This window comes from Nestor notabilis, unplaced genomic scaffold (genome assembly GCF_000696875.1).
Source record: "Nestor notabilis isolate BGI_N333 unplaced genomic scaffold, ASM69687v1 scaffold819, whole genome shotgun sequence".
Taxonomy (NCBI): domain Eukaryota; kingdom Metazoa; phylum Chordata; class Aves; order Psittaciformes; family Psittacidae; genus Nestor; species Nestor notabilis.
This window is the reverse complement of record NW_009943050.1, coordinates 62,426-81,136: the sequence shown is the minus strand read 5'-3', so window position 1 is coordinate 81,136 and position 18,711 is coordinate 62,426. Positions and strand designations below refer to the sequence as shown.

General features: G+C 38.2%; 1 protein-coding gene across 1 annotated transcript; it reads left to right on the top strand.

The window, feature by feature from the left end:
* The first annotated feature begins 162 nt into the window (after positions 1-162).
* PROSER1 (proline and serine rich 1) lies at positions 163-18,108 on the top strand. Its single transcript, XM_010021686.1, has 13 exons — positions 163-207; positions 3,420-3,485; positions 4,232-4,300; positions 4,761-4,855; positions 6,708-6,801; positions 7,314-7,424; positions 8,108-8,191; positions 9,103-9,181; positions 11,232-11,327; positions 11,450-11,494; positions 13,772-15,533; positions 16,196-16,343; positions 17,656-18,108. The coding sequence occupies exons 1-13, from the start codon at positions 163-165 to the stop codon at positions 17,776-17,778; spliced, it is 2,817 nt and encodes a 938-aa protein (XP_010019988.1). The 3' UTR covers positions 17,779-18,108.
* Positions 18,109-18,711: the final 603 nt, after the last annotated feature.

Sequence of the window (18,711 nt, the reverse complement as noted above, 5' to 3'; positions counted from 1 at the left end):
GGTCTCAGGCTGCGTGTCCTACCCTGCTGCTTTTTTATTATTTTTATTTTCCTGTGTTCCTAAGGTCTCTTTAAGTCTTTGGCCTGGATATTTTTGTATTTTCTCCCCCTCCCCTCCCCCCAACTCCACGTTTAAGTATCTGCATTGAATGAACTGATCAAGATGGATAAGAAGTCATTTGAAACCGTGCTGGATGAAATTAGAAAGGTAACTTCTCGTTTTGCGTGTTAGTTTAACCATTTGATGGTAGGATGTGCCTCTTGATAAGCACACCAGGTCAGGTGTTTGTGTTCTTTAATAATCACTTCAGGATTCAATAAAGACTAAGTTTCATCTCAATGTGAAGAACTGTAACCCTGTGCTGCTGGTGTATCCTGGTTTTTGTGTGGCAGGTGTAGCAGTGTAAAGCTGCTGTGAAAATGTTCTCTTTGAGATATTTTGATTTTTCTTGGAAAACTAAGATTGAACGTCCAGGCTACTGAGCTAACCACATCTGCTTGGAGAGCGCTGTTTTGAAACAAGCACTTGAATAAGTTTATCACAATGCTCACACTAGATGAGAAAGAAAAGTGAAAATAGCCAATATCTTATTTAGGGGTAGGGGCTGCACTTGCTTGGTCTGGCTGGAGACGGGGCCTTACAAGTGTGAGTTGTCCACCTTTTGTTAGGATGGTTCAGGAGATAAAACACACAAATAAGGCATGAGAGCGCCAATTTCAAAGCTGCACTCTGCTGTTCTTGTTCAGACCCACATCTCCCACCCCTTCCTTCGCACCTTCCTGCAGGATACAAAATCCCAGATTTTGCTGCGTGCTCTGAACTGTGCTTGTACATCTGTTAAAGACTCACTGGGCAAAATACTGGCTAATTGTGGGGAGCAGAGTTACAAACCTGGGATTCCTGGTGTCTGGCACGTCTCTCATTTCTGCAGAGAGGCTTGCTTTTAACAGGAAAACTAGAGGTTATTGGTTGGGGCAGTACCTCAAACACTGGAAGTGGAAAAGGAGTTAGAAAAAAAGTCAGAACCTGTGAGATTAATGGTTCCTGTCTTGCATGGGAAGTACAAACCGGAAATGACATGTTTTGCTGTAGTACAGAGGTGGTCCAGGTGTCACAGTAGAACAGTTATATGCCCTGATAGAGCTATCTTGGTGTGAAAATGAAGGGCTTGTTTTGGAGAAGATTGCCTTATGGCAGAAAAGGAATACTTAGCATTTTTGTAACAGGTGGGTTTTGTTATGATGGGTTGTCTGGGAGAGGATGTTTCCTTTATTTGGTCTTGGATGTAACAAAGTTGGGTTTCAGTTCAGCTTCTCTTCAGCAAGAGGTGCAGGAATGGCTACAGTTGTAGCAGTATTACTTGGAGCATGCTGAAGTATAAACCACTGTTCTGAAAAGCCGCAGGGATGAGTTTGTTATCACAACTGCACTTACTAGCATTTTTGCGTAAGGTCTTGATCATAAATTCTCCTTTATAAAATGGGTATTTTCTATGCTGTGTAATCAGCTAAAAATGTGACTGCCTAAGAGATTTCATGCTGTGGACTTCCATAGAACCAGAGAATGGTTTGGGTTGGAAGGGACCTTAAAGATCACCTAGTTTCACCCACACTGCCATGGGCAAGGACGCCTTCCACTAGACCAAGTTGCTCAAGGCTGTGTCCAACCTGAACAAGGCTTTGAACAAAACCACTTCCAGGGATGGGGCAGCCATAGCTTCTTTGGGCAACATATTCCAGTGCCTCGCCACCCTCACAGTGACTAAGAATTTTAGTGGAAAATCTGCAGGGAAAAATCAAGAAACAACCTGTGCATGAGTACTTAGAATTGGTGGTGGGAGGGAGTAGTGTTTCAGATATTACTGCTGCAGTGCAGCCCTTCAGAATATGCTCTGTGGTTACTAAAGACATCAAACAAAAAGATTTTGATGTGTGATTTTAGGCAGTTATGTTTCCTGTATGCTATCTGCCTGTATTCCTGTAAGGCTAACTTGCTGTTGCTGTAAGCACCAGTGCTGTGCTGCGTTAGTAACAGATGTGCTGTTGCAGTGCTCATTTTCCAACTGCTTATTTTGTGTCTTTGTTGCTAGGTCTTCATTTCTAGCTCTGTGGTATAACCTTCTTTATTATGTGATTCACAAGTCAGTTCTGTTGGTGTATTCCAGTCCTGCAATTAGCAGGAACAATTATTTAAATGTCTTAATATGTAGTTTAGTTCCATCTTTCCCCATATATATAGTTGTTATTATTATAAACAGAATCAGTGGTTTTGTTGTTTTTTGGGGGGCTTTTTGTTTGTTTATCCATAAATATACATAGCAGTGCTTTCTGTTTGTTGTTCTTATTATAAAATCATTCAGTTCTTGATTTAAGGTGGAAGAGTGACATTTGTTTTGGTAAAGAAGTTGCTGTATGACATACCAGGCTTTTTTTTCCCCCAAAATATGTGAAGAGAAGGAAGGGAGAGAAGGAAAAATTAGTATGAAGTGAGAAGTTCAGTGTGTCTGTTAGTGTTGGTCTGTTAATGAGGTACAGAAAGCAAGGGGGTTGTCTCCAGTAGGATGCAAGTGAGTTTCTGTGCACCTGTGCACGGAGTCAGGTTGCAGTGGTGGTGAACTTCATGTCTGTCAGCCTGGAGGGACGGGAACATCAAAAGAAGGATTAAGGGTAGGTTTTAGAGCTATTGGGAAGAAGATAAAAATGGGTGTGTGGGTGAAGCTGGAGATGATTTCAGAATAAGCATGAGAGCTATCAACAGATGGGGGTCTGGGAAACTGAGGAAGAAGGGTGTTTGCACCAGTAGTCTGGGGCAGAATCCAGCTGTCTTGTACCTGTATTAGTGAGCTGGGTATGAGAAGAGGGAGGAAGCCCTGGCTATTGGAGAGCCCACATGATTATCAACAAAACTGGCCACTAAGTCAAAAGTGGTGGCCAGTACTGCATTAAACTGCGCCACTTCGTTTGTTTTGTATGATTTTGTACTAAAGTTTGAACTGTGGAAAGGTAATGATAAGACAACATCAACCTCTGGAGCAAGCTTTGTTGTATGCTTAATTCTTGATATCCAGTCTCTTCATAAATTCATGGAAGTAGTATGCTTTGCTAATTATTTTTCAGGGAGCGTAAAGAGATACTGTAGAAATAATCATCTGTGTTATCTTGTTTAATGTAAAGTTGATGTAAACCTTTGAGGAAGAGCAAGGATGATGTTCCCTCGGTACAGTTTTAAACAAAAAAAAGCCAAAATGAAATAAATAAAAAAAGATACTGTTACTTAGTATTATTGCAGTGTAATGGATGCAAATGTCACTTTGTATGGCCAGGCTTTTTTTAGATTAAGATTAGTCTAGCAGATGGTTGTGCTATAATTACAGTTTTTGAGGGACTAATTGTGCATCTTTTTTCTTCTGTGTCTTCTAGGCTGTACTGACTGAGTACAAATTAAAAGCTATTGAATATGTTCATGGATACTTTTCTAGTGAACAGGTAAAAGCCAACACTGTCATGGGTTTAATGGGAGCTATTGGTTTTGTGTATTCAGAAATATAGAAAGACAGGGACTCCAATCATACTGAGGCTGATCATATTAGCTTTTTTATTTATTAACTGAGGAGATTTAATTCCTTATTTTTATATCAGCATTAAATTGCTAAAAATAGTTCCAAGTTGTTTCACTACCAAATTATTACGTTTTCATTATTGCTGTGTGGAGAAAATTGGAGATATTTATCATAATGGCATTTAGGATTATTTTGCATGTATTTTCTAAACTGGCACATAGTCATAAATAGCCAATTTATTTTGGCTATGTAGATTTTTTTTCCTCCTTTTTTTGTTTGTTTTGTTGTTTTTTTATTTTTTGATGTGTGTGTCTGTTTGGTGAAGATGCAGTTTAAGATACTGAGAGTTCATAAGCTTTTTCAGAAGACTTTTATTAATATTATTCTAATACCTTGGTAATTGCTGTGCATGTATGCAAATATAGAGAGAGGAGTAAGTATCTATTTTAAATATTTCCATAGAAAATGTATCTCTTGTAACATAGAATTTTTAGGTGCCTACTTAGAAATAAAAACAACTTTAGATGCTGGTAGGCACTGATAATCAAACATCACAGACAGATGTTTTTTAGCAGTATGCCACTATACCCCAAAATGGAAAGATCGCATTGATGCTGTTAGCATAATTTTTTAACATATATAAAAGATTAAGTGAAGACCTTTCTGTTGCAGGTTGTTGAGTTACTGAGATACTTTTCCTGGGCTGAACCACAGCTTAAGGCAATAAAAGCTTTACAGCATGTAAGTTCTTGTGACATAATCTTGTCGAGTAAATTTACGCACTTAATCTCAGTTTAGTTTTGTGATGTCTACTTTTGCAGCTGCTGGCTCAGTCTGCCCTTATCTTTAAATTTTCCTCTTCATCTCTTTCTTTTTCAATGGTGTCAAACTACAAAACTTCATACTGTTAACCAGGGAATCTTTGCTGACTAAAGTATCTTTTACTTTCCTGTGTATCACAAAATAGATGTAGCCCTTTGTAACTATTGTTAACTTTCTAATTTCTTTACTTTTGGCAAGTGCTTTTTGGAGTTTTGAAGTTAGCATATGAAGTCTTCTTACCAATGGGAAGGAGAGGAAGAATAATAAACGTTTACTGAAATACATTATATGAAGCTGTTACTGAGTTGCATTCTGAGTTAAAAATAATTGTACTGCCTTATTTTAGATACACTTTTTCTCTTTCTTGCTTATTTGTCAGAAAATAGTGGCAGTTCCGGCATCGAAAATGGTTAATATTCTCAACTGCTTCACATTCAGTAAAGATAAACTTATTGCCCTTGAAATCTTAGCTTCGTAAGTATCGCTCATGTTGTATTTCCTTAACTTGTATTGTTTTTACTAGTGTTTGAGTATATAAAACTTAAGATACTTCTAGAAGGAAGTGCTGTGGCCAGGTAAGGTAAAGCACAAATCCATTATTGATAGGGCTTTAAAAAGAAGAATTAGAAGTAGACAAGTAGACTGCATAGTTCATCTAAGTCTTGAGCATGCTGCTATGTGGGCTTCTGCCTGCTGGAAGACTGCTACTTTGCTAATGTTTTTACAGTGGCTTCAAATCTTGTAGAGAATTAAGAAGGCCTTAAGCTTATTTCTGCTCACTGAAATGTAAAAGGCTTGAGACCAGACTATTCTGGGAGTTGACCCCTTCACATTTGAAAAGCCCTCTAAATATTACCTACATAAAAATGAGTTAAGTGAATCATTCTCTTAAGTTGAAAAATTTGATTTACAGATCTATGGAAGCTGTGTAGATATTCTATATTTATGTTTATGCAGAAAGTTGGGGTATTTTGCTGAACACAGTTGCTTTAAAGGATCTACCTTTTACATATATTTATATTGTAAATCTTCCTGCTTTAAGGGATTTATTATATGAAGTGCTGTTCTGTTTGGGGTTGGGTTGGTTTGTTTTTTTTTTTTGCATTAAGTATGTCTGCCTTGCCTATGAAAGCTATATATTACAGCCAGCTCGAACATTTTGGGGCATATAAATTCATTATTTAGATACCATAAAATAAATAAGAAAGAGAATGTAGACATGATCTTGTTTTGGGAGTTGATATTTTAGAAGCTGTATGAATGCTCCTATGCTTTTTCAGACCAAAACAAAACAGGGTAGCCTAAAGTAAGTTCAGTGGTGCATTAAACTAACCTATTTTGCTTCTTGAAATGAGATTGGAACTCATAGACATGTTCAGTTGCTATACCTCAGATGGTGTGAGGGGAAAATGTGGTAACTTCTTTAACTGTTGAATTTCTACAGTGTAAGAGCATAATAAGGGAGTCATGTTAGGGAAATCCTAACCCAAATCTATGTACTATTTATTTGCTAATCAAAACTAGAGAAAAAAGCTCAACATTCATTCACATTTTAATACCATTCTTTGAGGTGGTTTTCATCTCTTTGTTCAAATTCCACTGATTCCAATTCTTCTAATATCTTCCTTTGAGAAGTCTCCCTTTTTGGACCTGTATTGTATTTCCAGTAGTTTGGATGAGGCACGTAATGTTTGACAGCAATAAAGGTTTTGAGGTCAGGGTTTTGAAAAAGGCAGGTAGAATCAGGCACTTGCACATTTGGTTGTTCTCTTTGGTGTGTCTAGTGTTAGTTTGGGGAGAGGAGCAAGGAGAAAGGAAGGGTACTTTTTCGAACTATGTATGTGAGGGGTTTCACTAGCTCTGCAGAACATGGAGAGAATTGCCAATAGTTTATTCTTTTTCATTCTAGAGTAAATAAGATGAAAATTTGTTTCTCTACCAGTCTAGCAACAAACAGTGGCAAATGGAGTAGCTGCTGGTTTTCTGCTGTCCTGGGAGTTGTGTGCTAGTAGCAATTAAAGCTTTCCAATAAACTATTGTGATGCAAAATTCACTTTTTCAACAGTTATTTTTGCCGTAAAGTTTAGCCATTGTTGTCCATTGTTCTATATTGATACTTAATTCTAATACCATGCTTTACTTACAGGTATGAAGTCCATATTTAAGCCTGGGATTTTTACTTTAATAGTAATATTATGATCTTACCTAATTACGTTTTTTTAATGTATGTTGGTGCTGTCTGAATAAGTGTTGGTTGCTTTTCAGTAGTCCATTATTTCTGTTAAGTGTAGGGGGTGGCAATAATTGTCAATGTTTTCATTTATAGCAACATTGTTGATGCTCAGAATTACCGCCTTATTGAAGATCTGTTCAGAATTAATATGTCAGAGAAGAAAAGATGCAGAAGAATTCTTGAACAGGTAGCCATGATACTCTAGTATCCTTGGTTCTGTCAAATACGGTATTGTTCCATCCATATAGTCATTGTGGGCTCAGGACTTACCATGAGGATTGCTGGGAACTACTGGTAGAAGACCAGTTGAAAAAAGTAGCTGCAAAAAGACAATTAGAGCTCTCTCATACATGTGCTAAAACAAGAAGTTTCTGTAAAGCATTAGTATCATATGGAAAAAGGGGCACAGAACTGCAACCAGTACTGAAAGAAAAAGTCCATGTTTGCTTTAGAGAACACCAAGTGCTTAACCCCAAATTCAGTAGAAGCAGAGATAGTCCAAATACAGTTACTCAAAACAAAGGGGACTTTAGCAGAACCTCACACTATTTGGGCTATTTGGGAAGAAGATTTGAGACGAAGTTTTGAATTGTTCCATGTAGGTTATTTCATGCAGTCTAAATGTCATGAAATAGTAGTTTATTTCTTTAAAGCACTGAATATGATAGGAAATAATGTCCTTTCTTGATTACTTTGCAGGCTTCAAAAACAGGTTGTAAGGCTCCTCATGCTATGATATCATCCTGTGGCATGATTCCAGGCAACCCTTATCCCAAGGGCAAACCAAGCCGCATAAATGGAATTTTCCCAGTAAGCATGATCCTCTGCTTTTGCTTTTCACAGCATCCTTGGGTTAGGATTCATTACGGTACAACCAAAACCAGGATTCATGTACATGGAAGGAGGAGTGGTTGGCTATTTTTATTACTCCATTCCACATTTACAGGGAACTTGCATTATTTTTATTTACCTGTTCTTTCTATGCTGCTTCAAGTAAAGATTTCTGCATAAATAAGACGTTGTTCATACAAAGAAAACGTGTTAAACTGTAGCAGTATATAGCAGAATCAGCCTTACTGGTAGGTTGATAAGATGACCTAATATGGTCACTTACAGTACTGCTGCTGATCTTAGTGTAGTTCTTAAACAATCATGTTAAGTATTTCCTGTGAACCCTTAAGGGACTGCAAAATGTTAGTAGTTATGCCCACAAGTCAAAATGCAGAATTCTGATTATGTCGGAAACAAGGACTGCTTAATATGCACCTCTTTTATAAAAGCTCAGTGTTATAAACCAAGCTATTGGAATGCTCTAGCTTATCATTTTACAGCCCTAGAACACAGTTTCTTTTCCATAACAAACATGATTAAGTGTCAGCTTCAGAATATTCAAAAACTCAATTGTAGTTTAGGAAAAAAAAATCAAATATGGCAGAAATAGCAGGATTTACTTCTGAATTAATACTTAATTGTTTAATTTTCTTTTGTTTCAGGGAACCCCTATCAAAAAGGACACAGAAGAGTATACTAGTGAAGGAAAGGGAATAGCAGCCCGTATCCTTGGACCATCCAAACCAGTATGTCTAACAAATGAGTAAATTAATGAAACTTTAAGGAAAAAAAATTCCAACCACCAGTTATTTCAATGAGGCTTTGATATAAAATACTGTTGTCTCAAGACTGTAGAGCAGTAATTCAAACAAGGCTAAACTTCTACAATAAAGATATATGACCTAGGGTTTTTTTATTTATCTTGAAAAGAAACTCTAGTTTATGTCTAGATTCTTTAATGGATACAATGTATATGCATTTGAAAGCAGAATTTAAATTACAGTAGTAGAAAATAAAAGCATTTTTAGTAGTCCATCATGAGCTAGTGGAAGTTTTAGATAAAATATATGCAACTTTTTATTACAATCACTGAGGTTTTCCCATGTGAGCATTAAAAGATGCCTGCATCCTGGAAACTTGAATTACAACAGTGCCTTAAGGGGTTCTGGTTTCTTAACAAGACAGCTGATCTGTGTTTCAAAATCTTTTAAGCATGTGGGAAAAACTTTCAGTGAACCTAATATTGCTTTGAAGTAACATGCAGATGTTTTATTTTCACTTGTGTTATTGGATGTTTCCCACTAAGCTGTATTATTTTAAAGGAACAGGTGTCATAAGTCTTGGCTAGTTTTAAATGTGCTATATCTTTAAAATGAGATGTCAGTTCAAGACTGCAGCTTGTGAAGACTACGAAGTTTTTTTTGTGTTCATTATTATATTGAAACCTAAGGGTATACTAATGGTTAGTTTGTTTCATTCTTTTCATAAAGAGTGAAGTATTTAGTCACAATGGATATTATGAAGAAATGTTATATAAAATATTTTTCCAGTGAAGAAAAAGATGCCTGTAGTAGTATCTGAATGTTAACATTTTGTCTGAAAAACATTAGGTAATGCTTTCACTATTGATTCTTCCATTTGTTTTTTTGTTATGTAGGCCCCATCAACCTACAATCCTCACAAACCAGTTCCATACCCCATCCCACCGTGTCGGCCACATGCAACTATTGCACCAAGTAAGGCTTCTGTGTGTTTTAGCTTGATGATATTGTTTTATTTGTTTACCTTTTAAGTAGTAAGTGTCAAGTGTTAATTTCTCTGACGATGATGATATCTGAAATTGGCTTGTGCTCCCTAAATGTGCTCTGGGTACTGATTTCTACTTTTTCCTGTCATGACTGCAGAGTTCATAAAAAGAAGAATATGCTGACTTCTTTTCCAATGTCCACATAAGGAAAATTCACAATCCTGTTCTGATGACAAAATATGTCTTTTATGGGAGGCATTGTGCATGTTAGACAAGACTAGGGCTGTGTCTTTCTTGTAATGTTTGGCCAAGGTTTAGGCTTTGGCTTGACAAGACTTGTTGCTGTTGTACCAAACTGAGGATGTGGTCAGACGCAGCTCTGAATTGGGTGGAAATAAGTAGGAGCTTGCTGAAGGACAGTAGTCTGCTTCTCAGTTGCCTTCATTCTCTCCATCACAATGGAGAGAAAAGTTTCCTAAAAGAAAAGTTTAAGTATGCAGATTTCAGCCTCAGAAGGGACATAGTAATTGCCTTTTCCTGTGTTTAGCCTGACTATTCTTAGACTTGTGCTTTGGACAAGCTTGAGTCTTTCTTCATAAACTCTTCTCTCTCTCCTCTGCTGCATCAGTTTTTTGATTGCAGGTATTTTTTTGTAAGGGAGCAAGGCAATGGCCAATTCTTTGGAAGAAAAGGTTGGAGTCCTTATGTAGTCAGACACTGATCTTTTTGACCAGCAGCTGAAAGCTTTTCCTGATCTTGCAATTCAGTACCTCAAAATAAGGAGTGCTCTGGTTAGGAAGTTTGCTTTTCACTGATGTTAAGGATTTTGGGGAATTTTTAAGGTTTTTGAGAAGAAATTGTATTAGAGCTTTTGGCATGCATGTTGAAGAGTGAGTCATCTAACCAACTTGAAGTCTCTCTATAGTCAGTTTGGAAAAATGGGTGCTACCAGTGGCTAAAGTAAGTGGTGATTTGTGTCCTACAATTGACTTGTTCCCTGGAAAGTGTACAGGAAATTGCAGACTAGCTCAATTTAATATTAAATAAATACTACTCAAACTAAGGCACAAAATCTGGCCTGTGACTGGATATAAGTATTACTACATTTTAGGATATGAAACAGCTTTTGAGGTTTCAGGTCTTATCAGGCTGCAGCATGTTTTTAAAAAAACTCTTGAGACCACAGAACTCATAAGTGATATATATATATTTATGTATAATAAATGTGTTTAATGAGATTGCAGAATCTGACCTGAACTATTGAACGTGATTGTTTTCAAGCAATGGTCAGAATGATGTTTTGTTTTCTGCCTCTTACATGTTTTGGTTTAACATTTCCTTCCTGGGTGACACAGTGATTGTTAGTTTCCTGGTTTTCAGCCAAGAGTTGTCATGCAAGAAATCTTACCATTAAGTAGAACTATTATGAAAGTGTGAAATCAGAAGCACTTACAGTACTGCTCAAGTAATACCTTTTCCCCATGAAACATATGTTCAAGTACAATAAGTATTTTATATTAAAATAACTTGCTAGCCCACTTGAATTTCTTAGCATTTAAAGAAATATTGAAGAATGATAGAGTAAGTATTTGAGATGGAACATTCTTCTTTGAAATTTCTGACACCAGCGTTGGAGGGCTGGACATGGTGTATGATTGGCTCTTTTGTTTGTCAAGGCTTTAATGTCAAAGGATGAGTTGCAACAGCCTTTAAGTTAGAAATAGAATAAGAACAAATTATGCTGCAGACACACTGAAGCACTCCTCCCTTTGAGTTTTTCAGGCAAAAAGGGATTGAAAGCAATTGAAATGTGACTTTTTCAGTCTTGTTCAAGAGAACTGCCCTTACTAAAATTTGCATCACAATGCAGGTCATTCAGGCAGGCATTGGCAAAAGCCAGCATCCAGCCTGTGATGCTGGTCTAGGTTTTTGGTGAAGGAATGTTGTACAGTCTTGAAAATGTTCTTTTAAAGGAAAAGACACTTACTGGTTTTTTAGATATGGGTCCATCTGATGACTGCAATCACTTGATATTTTAGGTGCTTACAACAATGCTGGCTTAGTTCCAATGGCTAATGTCATAGCTCCAGGCCTACCAGCTCCTCAGCCATACACTGCTAATCAGGTGGTATCAGGTAAAGCATGCATACCTTTAAAAATGTTGATGATGTTTTTTTCTAATTCATTGTTGTGAATGGATCATTCACTGCTGGAGTTTTATTTGCTTTTAAATAACAAGCTGTTGTTCTCTGTTTAGAAAATGAGGACCTTTCTAGCCAGGCAAAATCTTCCCAAAGTCAAGGTAAATTGCAAATCCACAGGGGAATTTTTATGTTGATTTTATCTTTGTCATTTGTTCAGAAAATGTAAACAGCTTATTTGTTTAGTGTGATTTCCATAAGCCTCTAAGTATTTAATTACTGTTGGAATAGGATCCCTTGAGAGTGGAGAAATAAAATAATCTCAGGCATTTGGCACTTAAAAGCATTGAAACATTAAAATTAAGCCTTCTGTGTTACCTCATGAAAGTTTTACATTCTTCAACATACAGCATGTGAGAAATTATGTAAAAAAAAAATAAATCAAAATAAGCTTTGCAATGTAGTGCACTGAAACACTTCATTAATGTCTTTGCAGTTGTTAAAACTCAGGACATTATTTGAAAACTCATTCATGTTTTCATTTCATATATTAGTTTCAGTGGGAAGTTAGGAATACAAGAGGACGAATTCTTTATTTATAGTTTGCTGAAATCCATGTGTATAATGTCGTATCTTGAACTGTTCCATCCAACTAAGTCTTCCTGCACTTTTGTCTTACCTTTTAATATCCAATTCTTTTTGTGGAAGAGAGAGTTGTGTTTTTTGGTTGTTGGGTTGTTTGTTGGGTATTTTTGTCTCTTATTTGTGTGGTTCTTTGTATGCTTTGTACACTTAGTGCAAATCAGAATAAATCCCATTATGAACTATTTATTTAAAGGCTTTGATAACACTTTGTTAGATTTGACAAATAGAAACTGAGTATCTACTATTGAGTCAGGCATATTAACAAATACCCAAAATAGATAAAGTGACTGTGATAAGTTCATCTCCTGTAAATATTTATAGGCAAAAAAAAATAAAAATAAAGATTTGTCTTTTCTTCTCTGAGCCAGGGAAGGTTCTTCTGAAATGTTGGTACTTTAAAGAATCGCTTTATTCATATGTGCCCCTTTAAGTGTACAAGGTAGTTCAGACAGCTAAATGGATATAGCATAAGGAATAAAATCATCACTTAGGAGGAGAAATTCAGTAACAGCTCTGGGTTCAATTGCATGTGTATTTCTCTGGTGATTATCTTAATTGTGATCTTTAGGAAAGTCTTCAGCTTGGAAACAGGATGAGGAAAGAACAGAATCCAGAGCTGAGCAATTGGTCTGGGATTTTAGAAAGGAAATGTAAAAGGAAGTAGTTTGCAAACTTACTAGTTTTAGATTTTCAAGATACATAAAACAGGAGTTTGTCATATGAACTTGAAGATTCCATTTTTGGGTTTGTGTGCACAGATACAGAATTTGGGTAAGAGAAATCTAAGCTGTTACAGAGTTGTGGATGATGAGTTTGACTGGTTGGATCAGTGATTTGCTTACAGTTGAACAGATTGTTTTAAAAGTAAAATAAAGCATGAGGGTTGTTTGAGATGAATTATTAATTTACATGTTCACATTCCACAGGAAACTAGAAAGAGTCATACCTAGGCTCTTGACATTCCAATGTTCATAAGTGCAGCTTCTTTCCATTAACCTCCATATCCCCATTTGCAGTGTGCCTGCCTGTTTTTCTCCAGCTTGACTGATGTCTCTGACTTACTTTGTAGGGTTGATATAAGCTGATATTCCTAGTGGGAGGTGCTTGCCTCAATTGCAGACACCTAAGGACTTACCAAAATATTTCTTGATAAAGTCAAGTGCCAATGTTAGTTTAATATTGTAGCATGATACATGAATTTAAAAGTGTACCTTCTTAGAATCTAAGTCTGAAGGAAACACTGAAGAGAATGACCTGATTTTGAAGGAAAGAAAAATACCAGCACCTGAAATCAGCTTTCTTCAGCTGTTGACTAAACTTCTCTGAAATAATGATACACTGAATTAACTGTTTCTGAAGGAAATTCTGACCTTCAGTGAGAGTGGATGCAGAGATGCCCAGGTGATTTGATGCTCATGGAATATTAGATCTGTTCTGGGTACTACCAGATGTTAGGGACCAGAGGGAGGGTGTTTACCTGTGTCACTTAGACACTCTTACAGAGTATATTTTAGTGTCTTAACTGTCCTGCATGAGGCCATGAAGAGGTAGTAGATGTCACAAAGTGTTTTAAAGAGGAGTGGTAGCCTACGTGCTGTACAACTTCTGTGATGTGTTTGTAAGTACCTTTTTGTTGTGTTTTCATAGGCTCCCCTGTTCATTGTTTATATGCAGACATTGTTTATTAGCTATTGCCTATGTATCATATTTTGAAATGCTATATAATGTGTTTGTGTTGATTTCAAGTATTTCTGACAGTTTCAAGTATTCTTACCAGTTTTGTTTCTTTGCAGCTTTTTCTGCACAAGCGAATCAGCTCTTTACTCCTCATGGTTCTAATCCTTCAACACCTGCTGCTACTCCAGTCCCTACCCCATCACCTGTCAAGGCAATAAGCCATCCATTAGCACCCGCAACTCCACTCATCTCTGGGATGAACATGTCTACCCCTGTCCTTCCTGTTTTCCCAGGACAGGTCTCCTCTTCCATCCATACATCTCAGCCATCCACCCCAACCCCTACTGTCATCAAATCCCTTTCATTGCCTGGTGTTCCTGTCACATCTGTTCACAGTGCAACCTCTACCCCTATTCCTGCAGTTTTTTCTGGGCTGGCTTCCATACCCACTGCTACACCAGCTCCGCAAGGTTCTTCCACACCGTGTACTACACCTGCACCTAGTGAAGCTTTCGCATCAGCTACTGCACCATTTGCTGGCCTCCCGTTTTCTGCAAACTCTTCGATTGCTTCTGCTAATAATCCTGCTCCATTGTCATCAGTTTTTGCTGGCCTCCCTATGTCCTTGCCGCCCAATGCTCAAGGGATTTCTAGTCCTGTTCCATCTACAATTGCTAATTCTCCTGCCACTACCATTCCTGGTTCACTTAGCTTGCCTAACCCAATTTTATCTGTCTTAAAGGGATTTCTGACATCAAATGACACTTCATTAATTAATTCATCTGCTTTACCTTCCGCTATGACAAGTGAGCTTGCTTCTTTATCTGCTCTTGCTAATCAAAGCTCTGACCCTCCCACTTCCTCCGTCAACAAATGTTACACCCCATCAGCCACTCCCACTTCACAGCGTTCTTCCACACCTGGGCTGGCCATTTTTCCAGGTCTTCCATCCCCATCTGTAACCAGTTCCAGTACCACTCCTCCAACATTGCCTGCACAGTCACCTTTAACAACTTCGCCATCGATTATGCCAGTCAACTGTGGCTCATCAGCCTCCCTCTTGCATGGCACAAGCCCTACTAATCCTGATCAGCAGCTCTCATCAGCCCCAGCTGCCACAGGTATCCCAGTTATGGTCAAAACAGAACCCATGAGTCCTACCCTCTCGGCCTTCAAAGGTCCTTCTCATTCGGCCAGCCCTTCTCATGGCACTATAGGACTGTCAGCGCTTGGGCGTGCATACACCTCAGCAGCTTCAGTGCCAGTCAGTTTACCCAGTTCCCTGAATCCAGCGCTGTCTGGTCTCTCTTCTTTGAGTGCTCCTCTAAACAATTCCAGTTCTCTGGCTTCCATTTCCCTCACCCCACATGGCTCCTCTGCTCCCATTGCCCCTGTGTTCAATGGGCTTCCTCCTTTTACGTCTCTAACCAGTAACTTTGCTTTTACTGGTAATCCAGCACTTACACCACCCGTCACTCTCCCAGGGTCTTTGTTAGCTACTCCGTCTACAACTGCTTCAGCCGTGTCTGCCCCCCATGCGAGTTCCACTGCTGCTGTACTCTCAGAACTCGCCGCCTCAGCAACAGTCTCTGCTCCACCCTTCTCGCTTAACTTGTCCAGTGCCGTCCCTTCCCTTTTTTCTGTTGCCCAGGGACCTCTGGGATCATCAAACCCATCTTTCCCTGGTTTTCCTGTCTCTAACACACCCTCTGTCACTCCTGCTCTCCCTTCTTTCCCTGGCCTCCAGGCATCTTCTGCAGTAGCAGCAGTTGCACCATTGCCGGCAGCTGCCACAGCCCCATCTCCAGCTCCGGTCCTGCCAGGGTTTGCTTCGGCCTTTAGCTCAAACTTCAACTCTGCACTTGTTGCACAGGCTGGGTATGTTTCTGTTTCTGAAGGAGGTCAGAACCATTTCTTTTTCTCTTGAGCACAACACTGATTTTACTTTAAGCATAGACATTATTTGCACTCACAGTAACTAATTACAGTTAATTTTTAAAGCTAGTTCACCAATAGTTTTCCAGCTGTCTTTAGAAACTGAGAGCGTAATTACGAAATAGGCTGTCCTCAGTAGTACCCATTACAACAGTCTAATCCATTGAGGTGCTGAGTGATCTTATTTCCCAGATGAGGATACTTGGCACCTCCTAGGCTTTTACAAGAATGGATTCCACGTGGGCATCCATTGACATATACAGGTAATAGCAGACAATATCTTAGATGTTCCTATGTTTTAAGGAAGTACTCAGCATTAACTTTTGTCTGAAGTTTTTTTTGTGTGCAAATTGTAGGCACAGTCAAGGTACAAAAATTTCTGAGTTCCCCTATTACATGTGCTCCAGGCAGTCTTGGTTTGTGTGTGCATGAATAATTTGTAGGTGGGTAGAGATTGAGCTTCTGTTTGGAAATTCTGGCATGTATGAGGTTTAGAAAAAGAGGCACTTTTAACTGATACAGATGCAAGTTTATAGAGAGAGAAACATAAGATAAAACATGATGCAGATGTTTCTAGTAATAGCCGCATCTTGACATTCTTTCAGCTTGACTTCTGGACTACAGACACCGGGAAATGCAGTTTTTCCTGGTCTTTTATCTCTCCCTGGTATCCCTGGCTTTCCTCAAAGTGCCGCACAATCTTCCTTACAGGAATTGCAGCATAGTGCGGCTGCACAGTCAGCACTACTACAGGTAATATGCCTATTTTGTTAATGCTATTTTGCTTCCAGTAGTCATTTGAGAATGTGCTTACGCGTTAACTTCTTGGGATTATTTTAAGTCAGTAAATTATTAAAACCCCTAACCTGTTTGAGAACTGATAACAAGGATGACGCTAAAGAACAATTTGTATTAACTTCTTACTCAAGGCCAATGTACAGTGCTTCTGGATCTTACAAGTGGGATTAAACCCATTTTGAAAACTCTTTGTAAAATGGAAAGGAGTAAAAGAAAAAAGACATGCAAGTGAAATTATTGTAGGTTTGTATTAAATCTAGTGAGCTGACCATGTAGTTGCAAAATCTGTGCTCAGTTCCAGTCTGACATTCTAATACTTTGATTTCTGTGGAAAACCACTTTGCTGTGAATTACTTGCCTCCCTACACACAGTTGGATTGTCATGAATTTGTGTATACTGTGGTTGTGCCTCTCTTGATAGTTCCCACAAATTCAATTGTAAAACAAGCTTGAGGTGGCTTTAGGTAATGTGTAGTTTCATCATTTCTTGTCCATGTAAGAACTTGTTTCTGTCTTCAACCTACAAAGCTTAACTGAAATTATCGTCAGAGTTTGTATTTAGATGTTTGCTCTGCCTTTTGTTAAAAATGGTCCCTGTATGGATTAAGGATTCTGGTAGGGAATTTGTGCTCTACAGAATACTAGAAGAGGCAGTTGAGTGTCTTGATTCTGTGATCCATTGTTTTTTTAAATAGACCATGTGTCTAAGTACTGTTCGATATGCAGAGTATTGTCAGATATCTTTTGAGTATCAGGGTAAATAGATTGGAAAAAGCAAATTTCTTTGTCTAGACCACACTGCTTTTGTAGCTCAGAAATTTATTTATTCTGTAGAAATCTATGTATGCAGATTGCATTGAAGAAACATCAATTGTCTTGATCACAAGTTCCAATCACTAAAATTAACAGCTATTCAAGCAATGAAGTTCAAAGTCAGTGAAATGCCAGAGCTCCTGATTAAGCAATGCCTTCCAAATCCTCTGGTGCTCACTTCACTGGAACATAAATGCCATTAATGCTTTCTTCATGTTTTCTCTTAATCTAATTGCTTTCCTCAGTCTGTGGTATTTCAGTGCAATTGTTGCTCTAAAGCTTAATATCTGCATATAGGTGCATTGCTTATCTCTGTTCTTTGCATCCTTCAGATTATACTCTGGTTTGGCTTGACTAGGACTGGTATTGTGCCTGAAATTTTGCTTAATTTAGATTTTTGTTTGGTTTTTTGTTTTTATCAATGCTGTTTCCTAACTTCTTCTCTTCCTTGAAGGCACATTCTGCTTCTGCTCTGGAGAACTATCCAACTCAGCCTGAAGGGTTTGCTAACTATCCATCAACACCAGGAACACCATTTTCATTGCAGACAAGTCTGCCCCAGAGTGGATGGCAATAAGATAACCAGACATTTTTAAAGACTGCAGTGATTGCTTGACAGAGGCTGATCCTATTCACTCTGAAAGCTGTCTCCATGTTAGTGGGAGCATGGTCTGAGCTGGGAAAAGAGCGGGAAAAACACGAGGGTAAAATGATTCCAGGAGGCTGTGTCAGATGTCAAACCTAATTTATGGTTGCATTCAGTTGATTCAGGGTCTGATCCTGTGAATGCTGAGCATCCTTGATTCTTCTTGTAGCTTATGAGATGAATGTTTGGTGTCTTACAGGATCAGAAACGTTCAAACATATGCTTATGTAAATAGAGCAAGTGACTGTCAAGCTGAATGGGAGAACAAGTATATTTAATAGTGTGTATAAGCACCTATCCTATTATGTTTTGTATGGTTTATGTGGTTAATATAGAATGAGATCTAGGCTGAAACTAGATTCTTAAAGATGTAGATGATCTTTCATCTAGATGCACACTTCTTGTGTGTGCATAGGTCAAGGTCAGTTTATGGGTCTTTGGATTTTTTTCTTTGCATGTGTGAGGATCTCCTGTCAGCATCAGCAGTATGTTAAGGAGAGGCTACATCAGAGGGGTGTGGATAGTTTCTTATGCTTTGAAATACTGTCATGGGCTTGCTGCTGAATTGAGTACTCCTTTGTCTGAATCTGAATAGGAGAGCTAGGAAATGATGCTGTACCGTATTTGGGTAGAAGTGGATTCTGTTTTACTGGAGTATGGTTTAGCTAGCTGAGAATGTGTCTTTCCAAAGTACATGAAAGCATTTTATCTTGCCCCTAAAATAATATTCCATAACATTCTCCCTGCCCCCACACCTCTCTGTGAATGAAATAATTGTACAGTGGATAGGCCACCTATCCAGCACTTTTGACGGCAGACTTTTGTGAATGTTTACAGACATGGTTCAAGTTCTTCTCTCCCTTA

What these genes read in the sequence shown, in the direction of transcription:
- PROSER1 (XM_010021686.1), top strand. Translation starts at nt 163, where the DNA reads ATGGATAAGAAGTCATTTGAAACCGTGCTGGATGAAATTAGAAAG. An exon ending in TCCTTGGACCATCCAAACCA is followed by an intron (nt 8,192 to 9,102) that starts GTATGTCTAACA and finishes TTTGTTATGTAG; the next exon opens with GCCCCATCAACCTACAATCC. An exon ending in ACATGCAACTATTGCACCAA is followed by an intron (nt 9,182 to 11,231) that starts GTAAGGCTTCTG and finishes TTGATATTTTAG; the next exon opens with GTGCTTACAACAATGCTGGC.